Here is a 23,264-nt window from a genome sequence, read left to right as displayed (position 1 = left end):
TCATTCCGAACGGCTAAAACAGGGAGGTGGCCTGCTGTATGTCTACAATACACCTCTATGGGATGTACAAGTCACTATGATCAGTCTTCTCTCGCTCATCCAGTTGGTCTCAAATTCAGATGACCAGAGTATGGAGTTGGCCTGATATGCATACAGTGCATTCGGAAAGTATTCAGATCCTTTGACTTTTTACACATTTTGTTACATGCCTTATTCCAAAATGGATGAAATAAAAAATAAAAATCCTCATCGATCTACACACTACCCTATCATGACAAAGCGAAAACCGGTTTTAAGAAATGTTTGCAAATGTATTAAAAATAAAACACAGAAATATCTTACTTGCATAAGTATTCAGACCCTTTGCTATGAGACTCGAAATTGCATGATGTGTCCATTGATTACACAGTGTTGTACGAGATCTTAAGTTTCTTGGCAATTTCTCACATGGAATAGCCTTCATTTCTCAGAACAAGAATAGACTGACGAGTTTCAGAAGAAAGTTCTTTGTTTCTGGCCATTTTGAATCTGTAATCGAACTCACAAATGCTGATGCTCCTGATACTCAACTAGTCTAAAGAAGGACAGTTTTATTTCTTCTTTAATTAGAACAGTTTTCAGCTGTGCTAACATAATTGCAAAAGGGTTTTCAAATGATCAATTAGCCTTTTAAAATGATAAACTTGGATTAGCTAACACAACGTGCCATTGGAACACACGCCTATGTACGCCTATGTAGATATTCCTTTAAAAATCAGCCGTTTCCAGCTACAATAGTCATTTACAACATTAACAATGTCTACACTGTATTTCTGGTCAATTTGATGTTATTTTAATGGACAAAAAAATGTGCTTTCAAAAACAATGATATTTCTAAGTGACCCAAAACTTTTGAACAGTAGTGTGTGTTAAAAAAATGTGTGCAACAATTTCAAAGAATCTGTTTTTGCTTTGTCACTATGGAGGATTGTGTGTAGATTGATGAGGGGGGAAATGATTGAATCAATTTTCAAAATAAGGCTGTAATATAACAATGTGGAAGTCAAGGGGTCTGAATACTTTCTGGATATACTGGATATCTCTGTGTGTACAGCTATTTTTGATTTACCTTTCTAACCATTCTCCTTCTCTCTCTGTGTGTGTCTGTCTCTCTACAGTTGGTCACTACCTACAGAACAGTCCAGAGAGATAAGGAGAAGACCCAGGTGATTTTCATAAACCACCTCAACACCAGATTACATATAGTGATGCTCTGTACTATTGGGAGGATGGAGGAACGCTTTTATCCACACTCACTGAATGCTGATGAAGTCTTTTCTGCTTTTCTCCTCAGGCCATTCTCAGTCAGAGTCAAGACAAAGCTCTCCGTAGGATAGGGGAGTTGAGAGAGGTATGAGTATGACCATGACCATGAACACCATATGTTTCTGTTAAATACCAGTATATGTCTGTACTATTTTTGTCTTACTATCCCTATCAAAGTACTGTCTACGGGGTCTTATTTTACTCTGTTATGACCCGTTACTCTCTCTGAACTCAAAAGCTTTTAGGATGCAGGCAACCACTGAGTCACGGCATTAGGTGTGGAAGTCCTGAAATCTTTCTGTCCTGACCCAAAAAACAGGAGCTGAGCCAAAGGAAGGAAGTCAAGAGCAGTAGGTTAGCTAAGCCAAGGAAGGAGCAGTAGGTTAGCTAAGCCAAGGAAGGAGCAGTAGGTCAGCTAAGCCAAGGAAGGAGCAGCAGGTCAGCTAAGCCAAGGAAGGAGCAGTAGGTCAGCTTAGACAAACTGAGGAAGGAGCAGTAGGTTAGCTAAGCCAAGGAAGGAGCAGTAGGTCAGCTAAGCCAAGGAAGGAGCCAGTAGGTTAGCTAAGCCAAGGAAAGTGAGGATGGAGTAGTAGGTTAGCTAAGCTGAGGAAGAAGCAGTAGGTCAGCTTAGACAAGGAAAGTGAGGAAGTAGCAGTAGCTAAGCTGAGGAAGGAGCAGTAGGTTAGCTAAGACTTGGAAAGAGGAATGAGCAGTAGGTTAGCTAAGACTTGGAAAGAGAGGAATGAGCAGTAGGTTAGCTAAGCCAAGGAAAGAGGACGGAGCCGTAGGTTAGCTAAGCCGAGGAAGAAGCAGTAGGTCAGCTTAGACAAGGAAAGTGAGGAAGTAGCAGTAGCTAAGCTGAGGAAGGAGCAGTAAGTTAGCAAAGACTTAGAAAGAGAGGAAGGAGCAGTAGGTTAGCTAAGACTTAGAAAGAGAGGAAGGAGCAGTAGGTTAGCTAAGGCTTGGAAAGAGAGGAATGAGCAGTTGGTTAGCTAAGACTTGGAAAGAGAGGAATGAGCAGTTGGTTAGCGAAGACCAGGAAAGAGAGGAATGAGCAGTAGGTTAGCGAAGACTTAGAGAGGAAGGAGCAGTAAGTTAGCTAAGACTTGGAATGAGCAGTAGGTTAGCTAAGACAAGGAAAGAGAGGAATGAGCAGTAGGTTAGCTAAGACTTGGAATGAGCAGTAGGTTAGCTAAGACAAGGAAAGAGAGGAATGAGCAGTAGGTTAGCTAAGACAAGGAAAGAGAGGAATGAGCAGTAGGTTAGCTAAGACTTAGAGAGGAATGAGCAGTTGGTTAGCTAAGACAAGGAAAGAGGACGGAGCCGTAGGTTAGCTAAGCCGAGGAAGAAGCAGTAGGTCAGCTTAGACAAGGAAAGTGAGGAAGTAGCAGTAGCTAAGCTGAGGAAGGAGCAGTAAGTTAGCTAAGACTTAGAAAGAGAGGAATGAGCAGTAGGTTAGCTAAGACTTAGAAAGAGAGGAAGGAGCAGTAGGTTAGCTAAGGCTTGGAAAGAGAGGAATGAGCAGTTGGTTAGCTAAGACTTGGAAAGAGAGGAATGAGCAGTTGGTTAGCGAAGACCAGGAAAGAGAGGAATGAGCAGTAGGTTAGCGAAGACTTGGAATGAGCAGTAGGTTAGCTAAGACAAGGAAAGAGAGGAATGAGCAGTAGGTTAGCTAAGACTTGGAATGAGCAGTAGGTTAGCTAAGACAAGGAAAGAGAGGAATGAGCAGTAGGTTAGCTAAGACAAGGAAAGAGAGGAATGAGCAGTAGGTTAGCTAAGACTTGGAAAGAGAGGAATGAGCAGTAGGTTAGCTAAGACTTGGAAAGAGAGGAATGAGCAGTAGGTTAGCTAAGACTTGGAAAGAGAGGAAGGGGCAGTTGGTTAACTAAGACAAGGAAAGAGAGGAAGGGGCAGTTGGTTAACTAAGACAAGGAAAGAGAGGAAGGGGCAGTTGGTTAGCTAAGACAAGGAAAGAGAGGAATGAGCAGTAGGTTAGCTAAGACTTGGAAAGAGAGGAATGAGCAGTAGGTTAGCTAAGACTTGGAAAGAGAGGAATGAGCAGTAGGTTAGCTAAGACTTGGAAAGAGAGGAATGAGCAGTAGGTTAGCTAAGACTTGGAAAGAGAGGAATGGGCAGTTGGTTAACTAAGACAATGAAAGAGAGGAAGGGGCAGTTGGTTAACTAAGACAAGGAAAGAGAGGAAGGGGCAGTTGGTTAACTAAGACAAGGAAAGAGAGGAAGGGGCAGTTGGTTAACTAAGACAAGGAAAGAGAGGAAGGGGCAGTTGGTTAGCTAAGACAAGGAAAGAGAGGAATGAGCAGTAGGTTAGCTAAGACTTGGAAAGAGAGGAATGAGCAGTAGGTTAGCTAAGACTTGGAAAGAGAGGAATGAGCAGTTGGTTAGCTAAGACTTGGAAAGAGAGAAATGAGCAGTATGTTAGCTAAGACTTGGAATGAGCAGTAGGTTAGCTAAGACTTGGAAAGAGAGGAATGAGCAGTTGGTTAGCTAAGACTTGGAAAGAGAGGAATGAGCAGTAGGTTAGCTAAGACTTGGAAAGAGAGGAATGAGCAGTAGGTTAGCTAAGACTTGGAAAGAGAGGAAGGGGCAGTTGGTTAGCTAAGACAAAGAAAGAGAGGAAGGGGCAGTTGGTTAGCTAAGACAAGGAAAGAGAGGAATGAGCAGTTGGTTAGCTAAGACAATGAAAGAGAGGAAGGGGCAGTTGGTTAACTAAGACAAGGAAAGAGAGGAATGAGCAGTTGGTTAGCTAAGACAATGAAAGAGAGGAAGGGGCAGTTGGTTAGCTAAGACTTGGAAAGAGAGGAATGAGCAGTAGGTTAGCTAAGACTTGGAAAGAGAGGAATGAGCAGTAGGTTAGCTAAGACTTGGAAAGAGAGGAATGAGCAGTATGTTAGCTAAGACTTGGAATGAGCAGTAGGTTAGCTAAGACTTGGAAAGAGAGGAATGAGCAGTTGGTTAGCTAAGACTTGGAAAGAGAGGAATGAGCAGTTGGTTAGCTAAGACAAGGAAAGAGAGGAATGGGCAGTTGGTTAGCTAAGACAATGAAAGAGAGGAAGGGGCAGTTGGTTAACTAAGACAAAGAAAGAGAGGAAGGGGCAGTTGGTTAGCTAAGACAAGGAAAGAGAGGAATGAGCAGTTGGTTAGCTAAGACAATGAAAGAGAGGAAGGGGCAGTTGGTTAACTAAGACAAGGAAAGAGAGGAAGGGGCAGTTGGTTAGCTAAGACAAGGAAAGAGAGGAAGGGGCAGTTGGTTAGCTAAAACAAGGAAAGAAGGAGCGGTAGGAAGTGGAGAAAACAGCATATTTTCATTATCAGAACACGATAAGGCATTACAGGTGACTTGTTTGAACTTGTGTGATGTAATTCACTGATACTCTCACCTGTGTTTGTAGGAAAGAAACCTTTCCCTGGTTGAAATGGTGCAGTGTGCCCTGCATGTAGGAAGTATAGGAACTGGCTCATGATTGTGATAATAAGGCGATCAGTGTGAGCAAGGCAATTCGCAGAACTACTAATCTGGGTCTCATAGTAAGTAGTTATTAGGGAAGTAGGGTGTAAATCAGTCATTCTGAGTGGTCCGACTGCAGTGTAGTCAATCACAAACACACTATATTCCTCACCAAGAGCTGTGTGTATTAAGGCAATGTGTTATATGACAATGTTTCTCCCCAGGAGTTGCACATGGACCAGCAGGCTAAGAAGCACCTTCAGGAGGAGTTTGATGCTGCCCTGGAGGAGAAGGACCAGATGATTACTGTGCTTCAGACCCAGGTGTTTATATACAATACAGTGCAATTTTCACATTTTGTTACATTTTTGTTCAATGTAAAATGCATCACGTTGGGATTTGCCCCCACTGATCTGTACAACAACATACTCAAAGTATAAGAACAATGATAACATTTCTACAATTGATTTAAAATAAAATGTGTTTCAATGAGTGTCTGCTGAACACTGTCAGTATAATCTTGACTGTAGAATAATATCTGATCTTCAGCCTGTGTTGCTCTGTGTTTTGACTGTGTGGTCCCTCCTCCTCTGCCAGGTTGCCCTGATGAAGAAACATCTGAAGGGGGTTCCTGGTGGAGCTGTGGCCCCTGAGGTTGAACATCCTCTCCAGGCTGAAGATGCTCCAGACTCCACCTCTTCCCCACAGAGCCCCTTCAAAGACGCAGGTATTATACAGTACAGACACTATGCTGACTCCCACCCCTGATAGATGATGATGTGTAGATGGACAGTAGCAGACCTGGGTTCAAATAGTATTGTCTGGTGCAATGTAACCAATTGAATATTGCCTAAGGTGCAAACCCTCTACACCTCTGGCACTCTAGACAGGCTCAACTAAACACTTAGTGTTTGGATTTCAGATACTATTTTGACCCAGGTCTGAGTAATGTAATGTTGAAATGTTTAGAGCCATTTGTCTTTTATCACATTTATTGAGTATATTTAAAGGGATTAATCACCCAAATGACAAAATGACACATTGGTTTCCTTACCCTGTAAGCAGTCTATAGACAAGGTATGACAGCAGTCCCTGCTTTGATGTAGTTTCCCTAGCACTGTTTACACATTCAAATGTTTTAGTGTTTGTTGCACAAATCCCATTCAATTCATGGGACCGATTATTAGCATTTTACACACGTTTTATTTATTTTATTTAACCTTTATACAACTTAGTTTAAAATCATCAGAAAGTATCTCAAATCGACTGCAAAGCTCAACAAAGTGACTTATAGATGTTTTGAACATGATGTGTGACAAATGCAAATATCGATGCCATGACTTAAATGGGATTTGTGCCACAAATACTGAAACATTAGCATGTGGAAACAGTGCCAGGGAAACTAAATCAAAGCAGGGATTGCTGTCATACCTTGTCCATAGACTGCTCACAGGGTAAGGAAACCAATGTGTAATGTAGGTGAACTATCCCTTTAACACATAAAACCACAACACCAATCCTCTTATTCAGAGGGGTTTTGTTAAATGCGGAAGACACATTTCAGTTGAATGCATTCAATGGTACAACTGACTAGTTATCCTTAACGCCTCAGTACTCCTCTTTTTCTGACTGAGCCGCGTTACCTCATCTAAACTGCAGAAGGCAGCGCTGACCCAGTGAAAACCATGGATAGGGATAGGATTAGAACATATGTACAGTATGTATTTCTATGTAATAGAACATGAAAACCATGGATAGGGATAGGATTAGAACATATGTACAGTATGTATGTATCTATGTAATAGAACATGTATCTCTCCATGGGAGTCCCTTTCTCACTAAGCCGCGTTACCTCATCTAAACTGCAGAAGGCAGCGCTGACCCAGTGAAAACCATGGATAGGATTAGAACATATGTACAGTATGTATTTCTATGTAATAGAACATGTATCTCTCCATGGGAGTCCCTTTCTCACTAAGCTGTGTTACCTCTTCCAAACAGCAGAGGGCGTCACTGACCCATCTAAAAGCATGGAGGTGCTGCAGAAGAGGGTGACGCGCCAGGAGAATCTGCTCCAGAAGTGTAAGGAGCTGCTCAGGACACACAAGGAGCGCAGTGCCCAGCTGACCAGTGAGAATGACACTCTGCAGGAGCAGCTGCAGGAGAGACTGCAAGAGTTGGAGAAAACCAAGGTGTGTTAACCAATGTCAGTGGAGGCTGGTGGAGGGAGAAATGGAGATGATGTATTGTGATAGTATTCCATGGCTGAAATGGAACGGTATGAAACACGTAATCATAAATGATCAATATTCCGTTCCGGCCGTTACAATTAGCCATTTTGTTTAGAAACCGTCACATGGCTCTTCTAATCAACTTTTCTGGAAAGATAGCTTACCCTTCACCCTGGAATACACATTTTAGAAGACCATTTTCCACATATGGCAGCCTGTACTTAGTACACTGTAGTTTTGAAAGGAGTTCATTATATGGGACTGAAGAGTGAGTGTCTGAACTCTGAACCACAGAAGTCAACACTATGGTGTGAACAGTAACACCATGTTTCACAACACTGTTTATAAATCATCCAATGGAGTCTTGATGGTTTAGTGATCATGTGCCTGGTCTGTGGCTTCACTATCTATTTCTATGACACACACACATGAGGCCCTCATAACGAGACAGAGCTCCAAAGTACACAATGTATGGAAATGGGTGCCATATGTAGGGAATAGGGTGCTATTTACGACTCATCCCAGTGGCTGACCGAGGTCATGTCATTTAGCTAACATTGACATGTATTCTGTTTAATAGCACAACATTGTTCTTTGGTGGAATAATAAGTACATAGTTTAGTTTGGCTGTGGTGTCTGTCGTTTTCACTAGTGGCTGAGAGTGATGCTGGGTGTCAGAACAGGCCTGTGATAACAGACAATAGCTCTGCATCTAAGTGTGATGGGCAGAGGTGTGTGTGTGTGGAGTTGCAGAATGTGTATGTGTGTGCACGAGGTACAGAGGTATCTGTGTGTTTGGGTGGAGTTACTGTGTGTGTGTGTGTGTGTGTGTGTGTGTGAGAACCTGGCCAGTGTCTGAGAACAGGGCTGTTCCTGTGACAGAAAGAGCCAGAGGTTAACAGGCGCTCAGCTCCTAACTTGCGTGGAGGGGCTTGCTCATCCACACACACACACACCCCACACCCTGTAAAACAGACAGCAGCTGTCTCTCAGGCCACCATTTCACCTTTGGGATCTGGTATTTATATGGCGGTGTGGTCTGTTTCGTATTTGCGTTAAATGTTTATTTACCTTATTGTATGTTCTCACACAGTAGTTTCATAGTGACGTGCTAGCTACACTACAGACCACTGCTGCTAACCTAACCTGGTCTATGTGTTGGTTTAGTTGGCCTCGTATGCGGCCTCTGTTGACAACCGCCTTGTGGCTGTGGTGGCCTGGCCTCATGGGTGGTGTAGGGAGACTCTGCCTGCCATGCAGAAACATTTTGCAACCTGGCTTGGTACTTCCTTGTTTTATTTAACTTTTTTTTAACCAGGAAAGTAGCCTGTTCTGAGAGCTGTTTGTGTTGTATTCATTGTTAATTTACTAGAGCGGTGCTCCTGTTCCTTTACTAGAGCGGTGCTCCTGTTCCTTTACTACAGCGGTGCTCCTGTTCCTTTACTAGAGCGGTGCTCCTGTTCCTTTACTAGAGCGGTGCTCCTGTTCCTTTACTAGAGCGGTGCTCCTGTTCCTTTACTACAGCGGTGCTCCTGTTCCTTTACTAGAGCGGTGCTCCTGTTCCTTTACTAGAGCGGTGCTCCTGTTCCTTTACTAGAGCGGTGCTCCTGTTCCTTTACTACAGCGGTGCTCCTGTTCCTTTACTACAGCGGTGCTCCTGTTCCTTTACTAGAGCGGTGCTCCTGTTCCTTTACTACAGCGGTGCTCCTGTTCCTTTACTACAGCGGTGCTCCTGTTCCTTTACTACAGCGGTGCTCCTGTTCCTTTACTAGAGCGGTGCTCCTGTTCCTTTACTACAGCGGTGCTCCTGTTCCTTTACTACAGCGGTGCTCCTGTTCCTTTACTAGAGCGGTGCTCCTGTTCCTTTACTAGAGCGGTGCTCCTGTTCCTTTACTAGAGCGGTGCTCCTGTTCCTTTACTAGAGCGGTGCTCCTGTTCCTTTACTACAGCGGTGCTCCTGTTCCTTTACTAGAGCGGAGCTCCTGTTCCTTTACTACAGCGGTGCTCCTGTTCCTTTACTACAGCGGTGCTCCTGTTCCTTTACTACAGCGGTGCTCCTGTTCCTTTACTAGAGCGGTGCTCCTGTTCCTTTACTAGAGCGGTGCTCCTGTTCCTTTACTACAGCGGTGCTCCTGTTCCTTTACTACAGCGGTGCTCCTGTTCCTTTACTACAGCGGTGCTCCTGTTCCTTTACTAGAGCGGTGCTCCTGTTCCTTTACTAGAGCGGTGCTCCTGTTCCTTTACTACAGCGGTGCTCCTGTTCCTTTACTAGAGCGGTGCTCCTGTTCCTTTACTAGAGCGGTGCTCCTGTTCCTTTACTAGAGCGGTGCTCCTGTTCCTTTACTACAGCGGTGCTCCTGTTCCTTTACTACAGCGGTGCTCCTGTTCCTTTACTAGAGCGGTGCTCCTGTTCCTTTACTACAGCGGTGCTCCTGTTCCTTTACTACAGCGGTGCTCCTGTTCCTTTACTACAGCGGTGCTCCTGTTCCTTTACTACAGCGGTGCTCTGTTCCTTTACTACAGCGGTGCTCCTGTTCCTTTACTACAGCGGTGCTCCTGTTCCTTTACTACAGCGGTGCTCCTGTTCCTTTACTACAGCGGTGCTCCTGTTCCTTTACTACAGCGGTGCTCCTGTTCCTTTACTACAGCGGTGCTCCTGTTCCTTTACTACAGCGGTGCTCCTGTTCCTTTACTACAGCGGTGCTCCTGTTCCTTTACTACAGCGGTGCTCCTGTTCCTTTACTACAGCGGTGCTCCTGTTCCTTTACTACAGCGGTGCTCCTGTTCCTTTACTACAGCGGAGCTCCTGTTCCTTTACTACAGCGGAGCTCCTGTTCCTTTACTACAGCGGTGCTCCTGTTCCTTTACTACAGCGGTGCTCCTGTTCCTTTACTACAGCGGTGCTCCTGTTCCTTTACTACAGCGGTGCTCTGTTCCTTTACTAGAGCGGTGCTCCTGTTCCTTTACTACAGCGGTGCTCCTGTTCCTTTACTACAGCGGTGCTCCTGTTCCTTTACTAGAGCGGTGCTCCTGTTCCTTTACTAGAGCGGTGCTCCTGTTCCTTTACTAGAGCGGTGCTCCTGTTCCTTTACTAGAGCGGTGCTCCTGTTCCTTTACTAGAGCGGTGCTCCTGTTCCTTTACTACAGCGGTGCTGTTCCTGTTGTTCCTTTACTACAGCGGTGCTCCTGTTCCTTTACTACAGCGGTGCTCCTGTTCCTTTACTACAGCGGTGCTCCTGTTCCTTTACTACAGCGGTGCTCCTGTTCCTTTACTACAGCGGTGCTCCTGTTCCTTTACTACAGCGGTGCTCCTGTTCCTTTACTACAGCGGTGCTCCTGTTCCTTTACTAGAGCGGTGCTCCTGTTCCTTTACTAGAGCGGTGCTCCTGTTCCTTTACTAGAGCGGTGCTCCTGTTCCTTTACTAGAGCGGTGCTCCTGTTCCTTTACTAGAGCGGTGCTCCTGTTCCTTTACTAGAGCGGTGCTCCTGTTCCTTTACTACAGCGGTGCTCCTGTTCCTTTACTAGAGCGGTGCTCCTGTTCCTCTACTACAGCGGTGCTCCTGTTCCTTTACTACAGCGGTGCTCCTGTTCCTTTACTACAGCGGTGCTCCTGTTCCTTTACTAGAGCGGTGCTCCTGTTCCTTTACTACAGCGGTGCTCCTGTTCCTTTACTAGAGCGGTGCTCCTGTTCCTTTACTACAGCGGTGCTCCTGTTCCTTTACTACAGCGGTGCTCCAGTTCCTTTACTACAGCGGTGCTCCAGTTCCTTTACTACAGCGGTGCTCCTGTTCCTTTTGATAACTTGCAGATTAATCCATCTTTTACTTTCAAAGATGGTCCATTTATCTTTACCCAAATAGCACCTTCAACCTTCAATATATATATTATCTGATCTCTCCTTCTGTCTGTCTGTTCTCAGTGCCTTCACTGTTGCTTTGATACCTTGCACATTAACCCATTTTTTAAATATTTCCTTCCGTTTGTCTTGTCTGAACTACAGGAGCTGCACACCACAGAGAAGACCAAGCTCATCACCCAGCTGCGTGATGCTAAGAACCTTATTGAACAGCTGGAGCAGGACAAGGTGAGTGAAGAGGGCTTCTAATGCTAGCCAGGAGATTCTGGACCTTGCTCACAAACTTAAACTATTTGACTAAAACAACATCACCATAGGTAATAAGCTGAAACGTCAGTTAACTTTCCTTTTTAAGGTTGGTCATATATCTTGATTGAAGCTCCCTTTTAACCTTCTGAGTCAGTGGATGCTGGTGACACTTCAAATCAGGCTCATCGTATTGGCAAGAATGGAATCTTAAAACAACACATGGATACCCGGTGTTTGAAGTGTTGTATACCTTTCATTCCAGCCATTACAAATACCCCATTCATCGATTGCTCCCTTCTTCCACCAGCCTCCACCATTCTGGTCCTAATGTTGAGTGCCCCTAAAATGTCTTCCGCACTCCTGCTTATTGTGAATGTGTGAAATATAGACATGTTTGTGCTATGCCCCTGAGTGCAGAGATGACATAAACACTCTATCCACGATTGTTGCGCTTGACCATTATCCTCTGGCTCTGCAAGAGATGTGTGTGTGTGTGGAGACTGTGACTTGTGAGGTCACACTGAATATGGGTTAGGGTTAGAGGCACAGCATAATTGTTGGAAACAATTTAGGGGCCTTGGGTTTGATTAAGACATACTACATAGGAGACAATCATAACAGTGCAGATAAAAAAAAAATTGAGGACCTATTTGGAAATATATATATACACAAGCAAGCAAAAGTATGTGGACACCCCTTCCAATTAGTTGATTCTGCTATTTCAGCCACACCTGTTGCTGACAGGTGTATAAAATCGAGCACACAGCCATGCAATCTCCATAGACAAACATTGGCAGTAGAATGTCCTTACTGAAGAGCTCAGTGACATTCATCGTGGCACTGTCATAGGATGCCACCTTTCCAACAAGTTCAGTTCGTCAAATTTCTGCCCTGCTAGAGCTTCCCCGGTCAACGGTAAGGGTGGTGCGTGGTGCGTAAAAATTGTCTGTCCTCAGTTGCAACACTCACTACCGAGTTCCAAACTGCCTCTGGAAGCAACGTCAGCACAAGAACTGTTCGTCGGGAGCTTCGTGAAATGGGTTTCCATGGCCGAGCAGCCTCACATAAGCCTAAGATCACGGCTTTAGTGATGTATAGCTCGCCGCCATTGGACTCTGGAGCTGTGGAAATCGGTTCTCTGGAGTGATGAATTCCGTTTCACCATCTGCTAGTCATACGGACGTATCTGGGTTTGGCGGATGCCGGAAGAACGCTACCTGCCCCAATGTGTAGTGCCAACTGTAAAGTTTGGTGGAGGAGGAATAATGGTCTGGGGCTGTTTTTCATGGTTTGTGCTTGGTCCCTTAGTTCCAGTGAAGGGAAATCTTAATGCTACAGCATACAGTACAATGGCATTCTAGATGATTCTGTGCCTCCAACTTTGTGGCAACAGTTTGGGAAATGCCCTTTCCAGTTTCAGCATTACAATGCTCACGTGACCAATGCGAGGTCCATACAGAAATGTTTTGTTGAAATCAGTGTTGAAGAACTTAACTTGCCTGCACAGAGCCCTGACCTCAACTCCATCGAACACTTTTGAGAGGTCTGGCCGACTGCGAGCCAGACCTAATCACCCAATATCAGTGCCTGACATCACTAATGGTCTTGTGGCTGAATGGAAGCAAATCCCCACAGCAATGTCCCAACATCTAGTGGAAAGCCTTCCTAGAAGTGTGGAGGATGTTAGAGCAGCAAAGGGGGGACCAACTCATTTGGAATGAGGTGTTCGACAGGCAGGTGTCCACATACTTTTGGACATGTAGTGTAAGTGTGTTCATTAATGTGCTATCCTCTGGGATCACATACACATATCAGCATGTATTATTTTATTCTGAAAGTAAAAATAAATTCAATCCAATCATGGCTGTACCTTCAGGGCATGGTCATAGCAGAGACAAAGCGTCAGATGCATGAGACTCTGGAGATGAAGGAGGAGGAGATCGCCCAGCTCCGCTCCAGAAGCAAGATGGCCGCCGCCCAGAGAGAGGAACTGCAGGAGCAGAAAGAGAAGTCTGAGAAAGCAGGTCAGTGGATCTCTTCTTCATCTTTAGCAATGGGTAAGTTGTACAATATCTAACCAACGATGTGTGTTTGCACCTTCCCCCAGGGTTTGAGGAGCTAGAGAAGGCTCTGGCCATGGCCCAGAGGGCTGAGGAGGCACGGAGGCTGCTGCAACTCCAGCTGGAGGAACAGGTGAAGGAGGTAGTGCAGGCTGGGGAAGAGGAGAGGAGGAGTCTGCAGCAGGAGCTCACCAGGGTCAAGCAGGAGGTGGTAACCATCATGAAGGTGAGGTGCATCTACTGTACATCAAAATACTAATGAAAAACTCACTCAATACTTATGCAGTACTCATGCAGTAGTACACAATCACTACTCACCCAGTACCAAGACCAGGGTTGGCGGCAATTCCATTTCAAACCCTGTAAATTTACTAAGGGGCCGATTACGAACAGAGTTAAGCGCACATAAATGAAACATAATTACCTTTTTATGCACTTTTCTCTCTGTGTGTATTCTGGACTTGAAATGAAGCATGAGAATAGCATGCTATTCGTTTGGGTGGAGATCTAAGATATAAAGGTGTGGCGGAGGTGTGTCTACACATACGCTGTATTCTGACCTTAATTCCCTGAATAACTACATATATAGTCAACAGCATGCTCTTACCAACTGAGCCACGAAGGACTACCTGTATTTACCCATCCATTGCAGTCACTTGAAGGTGTAATATTGTGTTGCTATTTGTGTTGTAGAAATCCTCAGAGGAGAAGATGGCAGAGATGGAGAAGCTACATAGTGAAGCACTGGCCAGTAAAGAACAGGAGCTCAGCGCTCGAGTCAACCAGGCCGTGGTAAGTTCATATCTTTTAATACTGTATTTTGTCCTCTACACATATACTGCAAAACAAACTCGGCTATAGTTTTGAGCTGTTTGAGCTACATGTTTACGTATATTATGTGAATATTTCTCCGGCACTGTCTTGCTGTTTCTATTGCTGTTTTATTGTGAGAGTCCTGAGTAAGATATCCAATGTATTTGTTACATATGGCAGATTTCAACGTGAATTGTGTGTTTGGTTTAGGAGCGGTGTCAAGAGGAGCTGGCCCAGGCTGCCAAGGAGTTGGAGCAGCAGTCTGCCCTTGCCCTGGAAGATGCAGAGCTGCAGAAGGCTGCCATAGAGACCGAGGCAGAGACCAATGCTAAGGAAATACTTCTGGAGCTGGAGACCACCAGAACTGTAAGTCCTCGGGTAGTTAATACATGAAGACTAATGCATTATTGATATTTGGAATTAGAATCTTTTGCCGTTTAGCTACTCTATTCAAATATGCTGCACATTGTTGATTCTACAGCAAATAATATAGTCTAATGTATCTAGAAGCTTTACATTGTTGGTTGATTCTATGGCAATCATACAATAAATACACATCTAATTACAGAGAATTCTGGAACTGGAGAGCTCTCTGGAAAGGTACTCCCAACCTGGGTCAGTTCCGTCATCAGATGATCTCTCCACTCAGATGGAGGAGCTGAGGAGAAAACACGAGGAGGAGCTGACTGCACTAGAGGAGAAGCACCGTGAGGAGCTGGAGAAGCACAAGGTAGAGCTGCACCAGGAGGCCTTAGCCCAACACAACGCTGCTATGGAGGAGTTCAGGGCAAAGCACAGAACTGAAGTGGAGACCATCTTGAAGGAGAAAGAGGCCCAGTTGCAGTCCCATGTAGAGGACATGAACCAGAAGACAATGGAGAAGCTTGATGTAAAACAAACTGAGTTGGAAGCCCTTTCCTCTGAGCTCCAGGAGGTGTTGAGGAGCAAGCAGGTTCTCGAGGAGAGACTGGATGCAGTTGAAACCGCTGGTGGGTCATCCAGGCAGGAGCTGGAGCAGAGACTACAGGAGGTGCTGACCAAGCACAGTGTGGATATTGAGGAGATCAAACTGCAGCATTTGCAGTCCCTGGGAGGGATGGAAAAGACGCTAAAAGAAGAACTCAACAAGTTGATGCTGGTGCTGAAGGAGAAAGAGAAGGAGCTTGAGGCTCACCTTGTCTCTGAGAAAAGACTGAATGAAGAATCAGAGATGGTTCTTCAAGACCGGAATGCCAAGGTTAAAGAATTAGAGGAGCTTAGGAAGAGTTTAAAGCAAGCCCAATCCGAAAAGAAGGGCCTTGAGAAATCTAATGCCCAACTCCGTAAGATCAGAGATGAACTCTCACAGTGCAAGAGTCAGTTGATAGATTTAGAGCAAAAACTGGTGACAACTCGAAGTGACTGCCAACAGAAAGAGGAATCTCTTCAACAAAAGGTACAGGAGCTTGAAGAGCTAGAGAAGCAGTTGCAACAGGCTAAGAAGCAGCTCTCTGAACAGGATACATCTTACACTGATGAACTGAACACTAAGCAAGAGGAAGAAAAGCAACTAAAGAAACAGCTAGAGGACCAGAAGGCTGCTCGTGAGAAGGTAGAAAACATTAAGACCGACATGGAAGCCAAGTTGAAATCACAGGAAGCGAAGATGGAGAAATTTAAAACAAAGAACAAAGAGATGCAGGAGAAATTCAAGAAGAAGCTTCAGGAACTTGAGGAATCTTCAAAAAAGGAGCTGGCAAAGAAGGAGTCAGAGCTATTGCAGAAGGAACAGCAAGGTAAAGAGAAAGTCCTGGAGTCTCAGACAAGTTCAGAAGGCCTGAGCAGTGCTATGTCCCAGCTTGAGGCCAACCACAAGGAAGAACTAGAGAAGATGTGTGAAGTCCATAAGCAAGAGAAGGAAAATCTTGAGCATCATTGGCAGGGAAAGCTGGGACAACAGGAAGAGGAAATACAGGAAAAACACACACAAATACTACAGGAGAAGGTACAGGAATTGGAGGAGGTCACCCAGCAGCTTGGAAAGACCAAAGAAGAAAAAGAGCAAGTTGTGCAGGAAGTGAAGAACATGAAGGAGGAGTTGGTGATGAGACAGACCACTGTGCAGAAACTGCAAGCCGAGCTTAAGGAAGCGGCAGTCAAGATGGAGAGTTTATCTCAATCTGAGGCAATGTTCAAAGAGCAAGTAGAGGTGATTGAGAGGAATCTAAACACGGCTCTGAATGAAAGGAACTCCTTCCAGGATCAGGTGAGCAAGACTGAGGAGAAGGCAAGAGAGACGATCAAGGCTCTGTCTGAGAGGTTTGTAGACACCGAGACGCAGCTTCAAGCTCTTGAGGCTTCTAAGGGTGAAGAAGGGGAGGCCGTTCAGAGGAGGCTTGAACAGCATTCTCTTCAATTGGAAGTCAAGGAAAAAGAACTGCAGAAGCAGTTCACTGGGATTAGCAACGAACTGATGCGTTACTGCAGGGAAATTGAGGCCAGCATCGAAGGTGGTACGAAGGAACTCTCTGAGCGAGTCGAGAGCAGAGTGAGAGAGTTGAAAGAGAGGGTTCTGGGTAATCAGAAGAAGGTAGCACATCTTAAAAACGTTATCCTTACCAAGGTTGACAGGATACGCACTTTGGAGGAGCAACTCCATCAGAGGACAGAGGAGAATAAGAACCTATGCAGTTCACTAGAGCAAATGACTGTTCAGCTAAATGTACACAAAGATGATGTCAAAGCCTTAACTGCTGAGAGGGAGTCTCTGCAGAGGGATGCTGAGAATCACGCTCAAGCTCTCTCAGAAAAAGTAATTTGCATTGAACAGCTCAGTGAGGAAAACCGAACCATCTCAGAGAATGTCAAATCAAACGTTGTGCATATCAGCAACTTGGAGAGTATCATAAATGACTTGAAGACCCAGTTATCAGGTAGCCATATGAGGAAGGATGAAGCCATATCACTGCTTGATCAGCAGCACAAGGAGGAGAGACAGAGGCTTGTTTGCAAAATGGAGGAGATCATTGACAGACAAGAGAAAGAGAAGAAATCTGCAGTGGAGCAAGCCGACACCCTCAGGAACAACCTCACTGAGTTCAAGACGGAAGCAGAGTCCAAGTTCTCTCAGAACCACAATAATGTCAAGTCTCTGCAGACCAGACTTGAGGATATGGAGAAACAGATCTCTGAGAAGAACGAGGCCTTACAGAGGCTGACGGCCAGCATTGACAATCAGTCCGTCAGCAAGTCGGAGATGGACCAAGCCTTGAGTGAAAAGGAGCAGAAAGTCAGTGCCCTTTCTTTGCAAGTGGAGAGCTGCAACAGCCGGCTCAGTGAGCTGGAGGAGCAGTTGGTCCTCAGGACGAAAGAGAGTGAGCAGCTAACTGCTGACCTGAAGCAGCAGCACATTATCAGGGAGAGTGAGAAGCGAGAGCTCACAGAGCATCTACAACAGACCCAGGAGCAGTTCAGAACCCAGAATGTAAATCTAGTCCAGGCTACAGATGAGAAACTGCAGTCCCTGGAGAGGGAGAACCAAACTTTGAAACAAGAGCTGGAGTGGCAAATGGAAGCCGTTGAGAAGACGAAGGCTGAGATTCTCAAGAGCAAAGAGGAGAGTCTGAAGGCGGCTGAAGAGAGGTTGTCAAAAGACAATGCTGGGAAAGTGACCGAGCTGAAGAAGAAAGCTGAGCAGAAAATCAGCCAGATTCGGAAACAGTTGACCTCACAACTTGAGGAGAAGGAAAAAACAATCAAAGACCTTCAAACACAGTTGGAAGAGGCCAAGATCGATGAAGTGAGAAAGAAGCAGCAGGTGGAAACCCTGGAGGAGAAAGAAAATTCCCTTGAGGAAGCCATGGCCAAGATGACGGAAGAGCAGGAGAAACGCATTGAGCAAGTGCGTAGTGATGAAAGACTGGAAAAAGAGAGCTCTTTACAGAGTTTGAAGGACATTTACGAGGAAAAGCTATCATTACTTCAGAAAGACATTTCAAACCAGGAGGAAGCCCTAGCCAAGCTGAAGGAAGAACAAGAAAAACATATTGAGCAAGTACAGAACGTCGAGAGACTTGAGAAAGAGAGCTTATTGGAGAGTTTGAAGAACATGTACGAGGAAAAGCTATTGTCACTTCAGAGAGATATTTTGAACCAGGAAGAGACCAAAGCAAATGAGACCCTCTCAAGGCTTGAGGAGATTAAGATTAAGTTTAAGGAAGTGGAGGTGGAAAAGGTCAACTTTCTGGCTGAAATAAGCTGCCTGAAGGATGATCTGCTTGAGAAGACTGCACTGATCGAACAGCAAAAGACAGAATTGGCTAGCTTAGAAAAACAGGGTATGAATGCAGTGGAGGTCGTGGAGCATTGCACTGCAGAGCAAACCAAGAGTCTCACAGCAGGCAAAGAGACGGAGAACCCTTCTCTGACGCAGGAATATGGAGATGCTGAATCTCTGTCGTCCCTGCAGAATAAGCTGGCAGAGGCAGCGCAGGAGAAGCAGAATCTACAGAAAGACTTGCGTTCCCTGAGGAGGGAGCATGAGCAGGATCTGGAGTATGTGAAGAAAGAGTTGGCCCAAGAGAATGAGAAGAAGCTCAAGTAAGTTTGACCTAATGGTTAGTGCAGTCAATCAAACAAACAGTTATTTATAAAGCCCTTTTTACATCAGCAGTCACAAGTGTTTTAGAGTTAGTGATTTAAAGTAGTCAGTTGAGGTCAGAAAATAAATGCTTTCATTGCCATTTCTATTCATCCTTTTTGGTACTTCCTGTTTTTTCTTTCTCTATCCATGTTGTATTTTACATTTTCTCTCCCCATTGAACAGGCTTGAGGTCGAGGATCTGGAGATGAAGCAGAACTCGTCCCTGAAGCAGCTGATGAGGGAGTTCAACACACAGATGGCTTTGAAAGAACAGGAGATGACTGCTGCACTGAAGGAGACCATTGGTGAGAGGGAATCAGAGTTTTCTGACAAGCCATTGCATGATAAGACACTGGCAGGTATTACCATTGAAACTTAAAAAAGATTTAGAAAGTCGCAGCTTTCCTTTTCTACAGTTCAGTTAGTTAGCACCTTAACCTCTTGCTTCTACTCGGGACGCTTGCGTCCCAACTAGAGCTCTGGAAATGCAAATGCGCTACGCTAAATGCTAATAGTATTAGTTAAAACTCAAACGTTCATTAAAATACCAATATATCGAATTAAAGCTACACTCGTTGTGAATCCAGGCAACAAGTCATATTTTTAAAATGCTTTTCGGCGAAAGCATGAGAAGCTATTATCTGATAGCATGTAACACCCCAAAAGACCCGCAGGGGACGTAAACAAAATAATTAGCATTTCGGCGTTACACAAACCGCACAATAAAATAGAAAACATTCATTACCTTTCACCATCTTCTTTGTTGGCACTCCTAGATGTCCCATAAACACTATTTGGGTCTTTATTTCGATTAAATCGGTCCATATAAAGCCTAGATATCGTTATATGTAGACTGTGTGATAAACGAAAAAAACATCGTTTCAAAACGTAACGTCATTTTTTTAAATTCAAAAAGTCGACGATACACTTTCACAAAACACTTCGAAATACGTTTGTAATGCAACTTTAGGTATTAGTAAACGTTAATAAGCGATAAAATTCATCAGGAGGCGATGTAAAGATCATTAGCTGTCCGTCTGGAAAAATGTCCGGCTAGAAACTCAACGAAAATATCCGGTCCTAGACCTGAGGAAATACGGTGTCCTGCATGTGTTTGACCAAGAAAAAACTCGAAGGGAAATGACAAGACTCTAGACACCGTGTGGAAGCTGTAGGTACTGCAACCTCAGTCAATTAATTGTGTTTCACCTTTATCAATGGGTTCAAGTAGCGCATGGATATATTTTCCCATTTTCAGTGATCAGTTTTTCCTGTGCTTTTCGATGTAAATGCCGTTCTGGTAAAGCCACAGCAGTGATTTAACCAGTTTTATAAACGTCTGAGTGTTTTCTATCCACACAGACTAAGCAAATGCATATACTATATTCCTGGCATGAGTAGCAGGGCGCTGAAATGTTGCGCGATTTTTAACAGAATGTTCAAAAAAGTAGAGGGTCGACTTAAGAGGTTAAGTTTTTCGGAAGTGCGTCTTACTACTTATGTTACTAGACTGTCAATGCCCAAAACACCTAAATGAATATGCATATATGAAGTCATTATATGTTATAAATTAATTTGTTTTGTGTGACTAAAATGGTTTAAGGTGTTAGTTTATAGTCTAACCATACTCTCAAACTTCACCAATGCAAATTCTTCACTGTTTGATAATTTGTCATGGAATCCACATAAATTCATGTGTAATTGGTCCTTGTAGTATTCATTTGAAGTGTTTCCAATAGAGAAAATGAAATGAGTTTTAAATATGAGTGACTTTTTAGACAGAACAATAGGGGTGAAACGGAGTTGGGAGATGATTGAATTAGGAAACTGTCTCTGTCTGAAAGAATCACCATATGTTTTCACTGTGGTCCAGTCATTAACACTGCATTCCAAAACGGAAGTGAGTGACTGCTTTGTAATATGTGAACTTCAAGGTCTACTACGTGCTTTGTTTCTTGGCCCGTATTCAAAAGCTGTCTGAGTACTGAATCTGATCTAGGATCAGGTCTGTCCAGTTAATCATATTCGGTGTAACCTAAAAGGCCAAACTGATCCTATATCAGCACTCTTCCTCCTCCTCTCTTCTCTTCCAATCAGGGAAGGCCCAGAGCGTGGAGGTGGAGCTTATGGACAACCATCGGGAAGAGACCAATCAGCTGCAGAAGGTGATCGCCCAGAAAGATGACGACTTAAACAGAACAGTCCATCGATATGAGCAGGTCCTGCAGGTACAGAACTGTATGAATGAATAGCACATGAATGTGTCTCTCGCACTTGTAATAACCTATACTGCTAAACTCTATCAATATGTAAATCATAGCAGTTCCAATGTAACTACAAATATATTACTACAGCTATTACTGTGTAACTACATGGGTATAATGCCATTTTAACGTAAAGGGTTATATGAATTGACATTTATCATTACAGACTGACTGGTTTGCTTTTAGAAAGTAGTTTACAAGTAGGATTTACTAGTCCAACATTGGGTCTGTTTTCCTCAGAATAATTAGTCCACTTGTGTTTTGTTTCCACGCCGTGATTCGAATAGTATTGTGATACTGGTCACTAGTGCAGACACTCCTATCAGTTCCTGACATATTTTTCATATTGAGCTTTATTAGAAAAGGACATGTACTCCACCCATCATCAGGAAACTATTACTGACATGGAACCTCCTCCCTTCAATCAGTCCCCCAGAGAACTCAGCTAAATGACAGATACCTTCTGGCTGTAGTGTCTGCTGAATGATTTACATTAAAGACTACTAGACTGTGTGTGTGTGTCTACCTTCTGACAGTCTGTTAAGTGATTTACATTTTAAACTAGACTAAATTACTATAGAGGGATAGTCTGCTCTGCTCAGTTAAGTAAACTACAATAAAAGCTGTCTTCTCTCATTCATCACTGTCTCCAGACAATGAATGTAGGGAGGCCTTAAGTAGATTAGCACTTGGTATTTGACTGACTGACAATACTGTGCAGTTGTGATATCAGACTATACAGAGATGAAACACACACTGAAGGCTTTTAGCTGAAATGTTTGTTTGCTGATCAAATAAATAAATGGAAAAAAAGTGCAGGCAAAAAACATAGAAAAATACATAGAAATACAATAAAATAATAGGGGAAAGTTATTTGAAATTACTGTACTTTTTGAGTACAGAGCTACTGTATTTTCTAAGAAAGGAAATGACTGGGCCGTGGTTGTCCTGTTCTTCCCGGCAGAGTCGAGAGGTGGAGATGGGGGACAGAGTGTGGCAGGTACAGAAGGAGCTGGAGGACCTGCAGGCAAGGACCCACAGCGGCAGTGGAGAGGTATCTCAGTTCATACTGTACATGTTTATTGGGTGAAGCTAGGAGGAGGGGTTAAAACTTTTAAACTAATTGGCATCCTTGATGTTAAGGGGAAAAAATCCCTGAAAAATCACAAAATTAAAATCACAGTGCAGTTATTACAAAACTACAACTAACAAGTCCTGATCATCAACATAAAGGGGAAAATTAAACAAATACCTAACGCAACAATGCTGGAACATTGCTGGAACGAAATATATTTTTTAGCTACTTTATAATGAGGAGAGTGAGCGGCTCGAAGCAGAGCAGCAGCTCACGTGAGTGACGCAGGGAGGGAGAGAGAGAGGCAACCAAGTCGACTCGCGCTGGTAGACTAACTTATTGCTAGTTATGTATCATCTCATCTGATTACATAGTACTGGCCTTGACTGCATCAAACCGAGAGTAGTTAAGCTAGCTAGCTAACGTTAGCTAGAATAGTTGAGACTACATCATTTGAACTGTGCACTCCCTCCCCTTTCGAATCCTACAGTAAATAACAACTCCATTCGAATTATTAAGTAATGTTGGCTTTTGGGGTTGTTGCATGTCCTTCTCATTTAACCTTTAGTTAGATATCGCCTAATAGCTTGCCACACAGAGGCTCTAGCTCTGACTATAGCCTAGTGCCGGTTTGATGACTTTTGATTGGATGACAACAACAAGCTACACGAGCCACTCTTGTGAAAAGCAAGAGCACCAGCAGCATACATTTTATAATTTTCTCTCTGTAGGAAGTGCAATGTAGACCATCTGCATTGTGAATTCACATGGAATTGTATGCATTTTCTTCTTGTTTTGATGGAAAACCAATAACAAAATGTCAGTTTAAACATTAAGAAAATGTTCCATTTGTCACATCCCTAGCGAGGAGCACAACTAGCGGCACAGGGTTAGCCACAGAGCAGTTTGGGAATTAACTGCCACCACCCACTGGTTGCTTGGCTCACTCCTGCCAGATTTCTCCCGTCAACCCTGAGACTCAAAACGGCAACCATCCGGTTACTGGCCCTTCTCTCTTAACTTTGAGGCTACCGCCGCCCCATCGCTACAGGTTTACCGGTTTATTCATACTGTATTTAATTTACCCCCGCACACAGGATGTCAAAAGAGGTTGCCATATCTGTGGTATTTTCCCACTGACTGTGTCTCAAATTTCACCGTATTTCCTCTTTAGTGCACTACTTTTGACTAGAGCCTTCTATGCCCTGATCAAAAGTAGTGCACTATAAAGGGAATAGGTTGACTTTTTGGGAAACCCATACAGCCCTGGAGGCTTCGCTTGGCTGGATGACATATAGAATGGGATTCTGTTGAAGCAATACA

General features: G+C 44.0%; 1 protein-coding gene across 4 annotated transcripts in view; it reads left to right on the top strand.

The window, feature by feature from the left end:
* golga4 (golgin A4) overlaps positions 1-23,264 on the top strand; it is a 58,107-nt gene that overhangs the window by 21,399 nt on the left and 13,444 nt on the right. For 2 of the 4 annotated variants that reach the window (XM_065002565.1, XM_065002563.1), the window contains 14 exons: positions 1,158-1,205; positions 1,334-1,390; positions 4,996-5,094; positions 5,369-5,498; positions 6,773-6,963; positions 11,004-11,087; positions 12,985-13,132; positions 13,216-13,394; positions 13,862-13,960; positions 14,192-14,347; positions 14,550-18,559; positions 18,786-18,961; positions 20,700-20,830; positions 21,831-21,920. In XM_065002565.1, coding sequence (XP_064858637.1) covers positions 1,158-1,205; positions 1,334-1,390; positions 4,996-5,094; positions 5,369-5,498; positions 6,773-6,963; positions 11,004-11,087; positions 12,985-13,132; positions 13,216-13,394; positions 13,862-13,960; positions 14,192-14,347; positions 14,550-18,559; positions 18,786-18,961; positions 20,700-20,830; positions 21,831-21,920 — 5,598 coding nt within the window. The remainder of the gene's footprint in view (positions 1-1,157; positions 1,206-1,333; positions 1,391-4,995; positions 5,095-5,368; positions 5,499-6,772; positions 6,964-11,003; positions 11,088-12,984; positions 13,133-13,215; positions 13,395-13,861; positions 13,961-14,191; positions 14,348-14,549; positions 18,560-18,785; positions 18,962-20,699; positions 20,831-21,830; positions 21,921-23,264) is intronic. The other 2 variants (XM_065002564.1, XM_029685348.2) reach the window with 2 other exon arrangements.

This window comes from Oncorhynchus nerka, linkage group LG16 (genome assembly GCF_034236695.1).
Source record: "Oncorhynchus nerka isolate Pitt River linkage group LG16, Oner_Uvic_2.0, whole genome shotgun sequence".
In the NCBI taxonomy this organism is placed as follows: Eukaryota; Metazoa; Chordata; class Actinopteri; order Salmoniformes; family Salmonidae; genus Oncorhynchus; species Oncorhynchus nerka.
This window is presented reverse-complemented; position numbering and strand designations above follow the sequence as displayed.